Here is a 6,715-nt window from a genome sequence, read left to right on the forward strand (position 1 = left end):
AAAGGCATGTGAAGGGGAAACATATATATATATATATATAATTGTAACTTTCTACCTCTTTTTTTATTCAATCATCGTCAAGTTTTATTTTTCTCCCAGTTCTTAGTGCTTTTTAGGATCCTGATATCAATTCCCATTGGATCGTTGGCTCTTTGGGGTTTGGAATCTATCATTGACCATACTGATGATGATGCATGAGCAGTGGACCGGCTTTGCCAAAGCGGATGCATGAGCAGTGGACCGGCTTGCCAAGAAAACCTCCGTTTCTGAACAAAGGTGCCTGTTAGTTATACTTCAATATATATATATATATATATAGAGAGAGAGAGAGAGACAGTATTTAAAATAACAACCATTGACCTATTTATCTTTATGTTTTAAAATTATTTATTTAACCTATTTATCTTTATGTTTTAAAATTATTTTTAAAAAAAATTGAATTTTTTATTTTAAATTAATATTTTTTTATGTTTTCATATTTTAATATGCTGATATAAAAAATAATTTTAAAAATATAAAATATTATTTTTATATATTTTTAAATAAAAAATATTTTAAAAAATAATCATAATCATAATAATTTACTTAAGTTAGATGTGCTGCTGCTGCTGGCGGTCATCGTACAGGCATGGGAAAAGGGCAAGCCCAAAAAATAGTGAAATGCTAGACTTAGATACTTGGAAACCTGCCCGATCGAGGAGGAGCATTTCTGTTCCAGAAGTGTAGATCAATGAGGTATTGGCAAAAGATCCTGTTACCTTTCATTTAGACAGAGATCTGACACTCGAAACCCGAGTGAGTAGCCCATGTTTTCAATGCTGAAAGGGGCCTAGCGACATGGAAAGAGTTAGGGTTTTTCGGGGTGGTGGGTGGGTTTCACTTTTATGTAGTTTTTTGGATGTAGAAGGGGAAGGGGCATTTCATTGTTCATATTCCACATTAAAGTGGGCATTGAAAAGTGTTGGTTTCAGTCATCTGAATGCTGGAAAGCTAATTAACGCCTACCCATTTTTATATGACTAAGTTATTGAAGAACAGCGATGTTGCTCATCAGGACGGACACCGTCAGGTGGCACAGAAACAAATATATAAATAAAGGAAATGAACCTCCCACGTTTGGAGATAGCTGATTCCTCAGGTGGAAAATGGTTCCAGGCTGTCCAAGTGTCTAGGTTTGGAGATAGCAGCAGCCTGCTGGGCACTGAGATCAATAGGATTTTGTCCATGGTTACTCGCAACGGTAGTTTATTGCCAATTCTCTGCTCTGTGGAGTGCACCAGTAGTCCTCGAATCTAACCAGATAAAAGGAGTTCATGTAATAAACATTAAACAGCCCTCCAATCAGCAGCAAAGTAGCAGTGGAAGCTCATAATCATCGTAATCTACTCCCCCCACCATGAGCTATATCTGAGCTGGTACCAGGAGCATATTCAATAAACCATTAAATACAGAATTATCACAGAAACTATGGCACCAAAGTTTCCACAAACATTGCAATAATCTAGCAAGCACAGACCTTGCAGTAAAAGTTACATGCCAGAGAAGATACCAGCTTAAGAAAAATACTCTTCGAGCAACTCATTTATTGCAAAAATGGCCAATCAATATAAGGGGAAAAGGAACACATTCTCTTTTTTTTTTCTTTTTTTTTTTTCCAATTGCCATTTATCACCGACTCCAATACATAAAATATGTACAGCAAATACCCTGACAATGCCAACAAGTGATTATTACTGCCTGCCCATGTTAGTTGACAACTAACTTCTTCAGCAACTAACTTTTTCAGCAATAAATTCCTTAGTTCTTCATTTGTTCATCTAATCTGATTGATAGTATTGTACATCCTGTCCAAAAAATATAACAAAAAACCTTTTAACGTCTAATAGTAGGGCCTTTGTACAGCCCCCTCCATACCACGAAGTTTTCTGGAGGTTGAGTTTCTTCCAACCATGTGATTTCAGAGGGTTCGATGCCACACAATGCTTCAGTTCCTTCTGCAAAGGGAGAATTGAAAAATCAGAAGAGAGAGAGAGAGAGAGAGAGAGAGAGAGAAGAGAGAAGTAGAAGTGCTTAAAAATTTAAATTGGAGATATAAGAGAAAAGAAGAGTAGAGAAAATAATATTTATACCTGGCAGTTCTCGTTTTGGTTTTGGGGTCCGTCGGAAATATGAGCAGTGTCGCCCATCTTCTGAGGAATAAGGTGGTGAGAGAACATCAAACAGAGCACAGGGTGTCAAGGCTTTGAAACAATGAATGTTGCCACCACTGGTAGGATATAGAACTGTTGTACCACAAGGTGCTGTCATTTCATAATCTCTAACAACCCTTGCAGGTCTTGCTGTAAATTTCAACCATCAAACTCAATCTTTCAAAAAAAGGTGCAATAGGCAACCCAAAAAAGAACATGCTTAACCAAATTACTGCTCTATCAGGATGAACAGGGAGAAATGTGATCTTATATGCAATTAGAATGTATATGCATTCCAACCAAATTAATCCTCTCTAAATACATCGATTCTGCTTAACCTGTAATGTCATTTAAGTATGCAATTTCCTAGAGAATGAGAATTTAAGAAATGAATTAAAGAGAATTTAAATGATTACTTGGACCTGGCAATGACTTAAAATTTACAAAAAGCAAACACCTAGAATTAGTTGTTGGCTCACAAATGAACTTCCTGTCCAGAAGCATGTAAGCTGCTTTACTGAGTGTATTCCAGATTGTGGCAGAGTTGACAAAGACCAGGTTAGGAATTCCAAGCACGTGTTAGCTAACTTCTTTCAAAACAATGATTTTGACACTTGTAACTATGGAAACGTGATTTTGATGCAAACCATAGTGTAACTCAACCTCAAAAACAACATTCAGGATTGGATTTTCAAAACCATGGTGGTGAGTGCCTTGGGTTTCAAAACCATGGTTCTAAAGAAAACACCAAACACTCACTCAGGATTCAGAGCCTGCCTTTTTGCTTAACATACTTTAAGAATGTGTTTGGAATTGTGGTTGAGCTGGCAACAAACTTTTCCAATACAATGATTTAAGCAAACTATGGTTCCAAAAACTCAACCCCAGACTGATGCTTAATCACCAATCAGGACAGAAATAATAGCCCAGATTGCTGATTGTTAAGGTAACTCATGATGCAACAAGAACATAAACCTACAAGCTTACAAATCTTCAACATATCAAAAGAATTGTACTATTTAGGATGAAAACTGTGCATGAAGAGGATGCAAAAAAACCACCACCATTAACTGGTGGGGCCCACCAGGTCAATGGTTGTGATGATTTCTCTTGCCCACTTCATGAATGAAATTTGGTGCTATGAGAGTTTAATCTACCACTCCAAAATGAAGAAAACCAAATGCCACAAAACCAAACGCATACACTTTCTTTCAAAGGCCTAAAGCACCAACAAACAAAAATCAACAGTCAATTGAAAATCCTAACTTCCAACACCATCTGGGACCTACAAAGTAGCTGTAACAAGATCTTTGTGCATGGATTTTTCAAGTTGTAACATGATCTTTGTGCATGGATTTTTCAAGTTGTAAGAATTCCCCTATATAAGAATCCAAAAAAGAAGAAAACTTGTGAAACAAGTGCAACAATACAGTACCAAAGGTGATACTAGTTAATTAAGGCACCGTGGAGAGGATGGGTAAAAATGAGTCTGCTGGTAACCTAGTACCAACTTCAGTGGATGTGATAATGGATGGCAACACTGGCAAGGATTCATGCGGCCATCAAGGTCATGAACATATTTGGGATATAATCTGAAGCAATTTTTCATCAGCTAGGGGCTAATTCTAGACAAACACCACTTGAGATGCATGTTCTTCAAGCAAACCATGAGACATTAGCATAATAAAGCAACTTGTCATAAAAATATAATTGGCATTCTTGGAGAGATACCAAGACATGCATTTGGCTGATACCGACAATGGGGCACACACATACAAAAACACATTGCGTGAACACACTAAGATCCAGGGTTATAATGTTTGAAATACAACTCAACATAACCATCATGCTGTTGGGGCATATTCTCACACGTATCAAACTAAAATTCACCACTACTAATTCCATAACATAAACAGCAAAACATTTAAGGCAAATAATGATAAGCACCTTGGGATGGATCATTAAAACCAGGTAGATCAATCCAATCATAAGATTTTACAAGCAAAGAGCCATAAAGAAGCTTGCTCAACACAGTCATTCCAGGATGATTATGAAGTGGTATGACGGAGGAAGGTGGCATACAGAAGATCCCTATCTGCAATGAAGTACAAGTCCATGAATTCAATTTTTGAACAATCAATTGAAAATGAAAATTTGCTTAAAGATTCAAACTGCGATTCAAATAGAATGTTGAAACCTGCAGTGGTATTAATCACTTACAGAGAATTTGTCACACTCGTGCAAATGCAAATATTTGATAGGAGGTGGGTACTGAAGTCTCCCATTGTGCCCTTTTCTTCCATTGGTAGCATTTATGGGACCTTTCCATTGACGTGCTGACTGTGCTTCCTGTTCAAGACCCACATTAGAAGGCTTCATTTGATCTGATATGACAAAAATAAAAGTGTTAAGATAATGGATTTAATCTAAATTAGAGGAATAAAAAAAAAACTCAATTTAAGAGAAAATGAGCTAATTTGATATGCAAAAATCAAAAGAAATACCCACACACCTAGAATGGCACGGATTTTTTCAAGAGCTTCTTCAGAAACAGGTCCGTTAGCCGAGAAAGACTCTTTGCAGGCATCATACAGTTTTTGAACAACTGGCATGATGCAAAGAATGTAGCAGCTAACCCACCAACCCAAATCTAATACCAGAAAGCACTGAAACTAACTCGAAGAACCACTTATCAATCACCGAATTTGTATTAAAAATTGAGCATCCAAATAAAATTAAAAAAAACCAACTTGGGCTGCTCTAGTTTACAGGTAAGCATCCAAAAGCAAGTTTCTCTCTCTGCAACAATTCCAAATTCCAGTCCTATGCGAACCAAAAGGACAGCAATATATATGCATTGCGATTAATCAAGCCCAGTCTCAAATAGCTTATAGCACCTAGAAAACCAACATTTAAAAACAAAAATGCCCAAATTACATAAACTGATATTAGTATACTTTGTTCTCTAAGAAACCTAAAAATTATCAAAAATATTTAATATCATTTCAAGAGATTCCATTAAAGTCTATAATTTTACATGTATGTATTTGCAACAAAACACAAATGATGTGAAAAATAAAAAAAGAAACAACTACCCTGATATTATTAAAAAAAAAAAACCATCAAGCAAAATTCAACTAATAAGAGCTAAACCCCAGTTTAGATTCAAATAAAAAATATGAAAAAAAGAAATAAATACAAAAGACGCGGCATACCTAGAAAATAAAATCCACGGCATCAACAAAAATTCTTGAACAAAAAATACCCAAATCTCGAATTCCCAGATCAAAATGAGAAAAATAAAAACATGGTTAGGTAGAGAGATAGAGAGAGAGAAAGAGGAGAAAGGAAAGTCTTCGAAATTGTTTAATCCAAGAATTATAAATCACCTGAGACAAAAGAAAAGAGATGGTGTAGTCGCCGGTTCGGAATTCCAAAAAATTCAATTTTTTTATATGTTTTGAATGTTTTCACGAGTTAATTTTAAAAAAATAAAAACTATTATTTTAATATATTTCAGTATAAAAATTAGTCATAGCAACACTCTAGACTCAAATTATATAATCAAACTTTGTCATTATATGCTACCCTGGCCCGTATGTTTTTGTCATCATATGTTGTGCGGTGTTCTGTTGGGTCAGGTTTTGCAAGGAAGAACTAGAAAAGAATTGACTATTTTAAGTATTGCTTTAATAATAATATTTTAAATCCCGATCTAAATCGATGAGCTAGGGTCAGGTTTTGCAACGAAGAACTAGAAAAGAATTGACTATTTTAATTGGGTCAGGTTTTGCAAGGAAGAACTAGAAAAGAATTGACTATTTTAAGTATTTGCTTTAATAATAATATTTTAAATCCCGATCTAAATCGATGAGCTAGCCTATAAATCAAGTAACTGAACAGTAGTTTGAATTATGTTTAAGATTATGTTTATCTTTTAAATTTTATTTTTTAAAAAATTATTTTTTAAATTTTTTTATGTTTATTTGTCAAAAGTTGGTCAATAAAAAATACATTTCAATCAAAGAAAAATTTAACTTGATTTCGTCAAAGTGTTTTCCTACAAAATTTGGACTGAAAATATTTTTTGAAAGTTGTGAAAAATTCATCAAAGTATTTTCCTAAAAACTTTGGACTGAAAATAATTTTTGTAAATTATAAAAAATTTAGAAATATCATATTATTTGCTAATTATATCAAATTTGGTCAAAAAACTTTTGATTGCTATATATATTTTATTTTAAATATTTATTTTTCAATTTCATCTCTTAAAATTTAATTTTTATATTAATTTTGGTTCTTATTTTTATAATTGTTATTTGCTTTTATTATATCATTTTTTTATTAAAAATTTTTATCTTACAAATTTGGTCCTTATTTTTTTTATTGTTACTTATTTTATGGGAAATAATTTATGAAATATTAATTATTATTATTTTAATTTCTTCATCTTTTATTATTTTAATTTTTTAGATTTGATCTCTATTATTTTGATTATTATTTATTTTATTTGAGATAATTTATGA

The 6,715-nt window shown here is 33.5% G+C and overlaps 1 protein-coding gene across 4 annotated transcripts; it reads right to left on the minus strand.

The window, feature by feature from the left end:
• Window positions 1-1,479: 1,479 nt before the first annotated feature.
• On the minus strand, window positions 1,480-5,619 carry LOC105107500 (2-aminoethanethiol dioxygenase-like). Of its 4 annotated transcripts, none has more exons than XM_011001441.1 (6): window positions 5,579-5,619; window positions 4,702-5,086; window positions 4,410-4,573; window positions 4,137-4,284; window positions 2,130-2,339; window positions 1,480-1,994 (listed from the first exon to the last, which is right to left on the minus strand). In XM_011001441.1, the coding sequence occupies exons 2-6, from the start codon at window positions 4,799-4,801 to the stop codon at window positions 1,873-1,875; spliced, it is 744 nt and encodes a 247-aa protein (XP_010999743.1). In that variant the 5' UTR covers window positions 4,802-5,086; window positions 5,579-5,619; the 3' UTR covers window positions 1,480-1,872. The 4 variants fall into 4 exon arrangements, with proteins under 4 accessions (XP_010999743.1, XP_010999744.1, XP_010999745.1 ...); XM_011001442.1 differs by lacking the exon at window positions 5,579-5,619 and adding an exon at window positions 5,405-5,514; XM_011001443.1 differs by lacking the exon at window positions 5,579-5,619 and having other exon boundaries at window positions 1,480-1,844; window positions 1,949-1,994; window positions 4,702-5,384.
• Between the last annotated feature and the right edge of the window lie 1,096 nt (window positions 5,620-6,715).

This window comes from Populus euphratica, unplaced genomic scaffold (assembly GCF_000495115.2).
Source record: "Populus euphratica unplaced genomic scaffold, PopEup_1.0 scaffold162.1, whole genome shotgun sequence".
Taxonomy (NCBI): Eukaryota; Viridiplantae; Streptophyta; class Magnoliopsida; order Malpighiales; family Salicaceae; genus Populus; species Populus euphratica.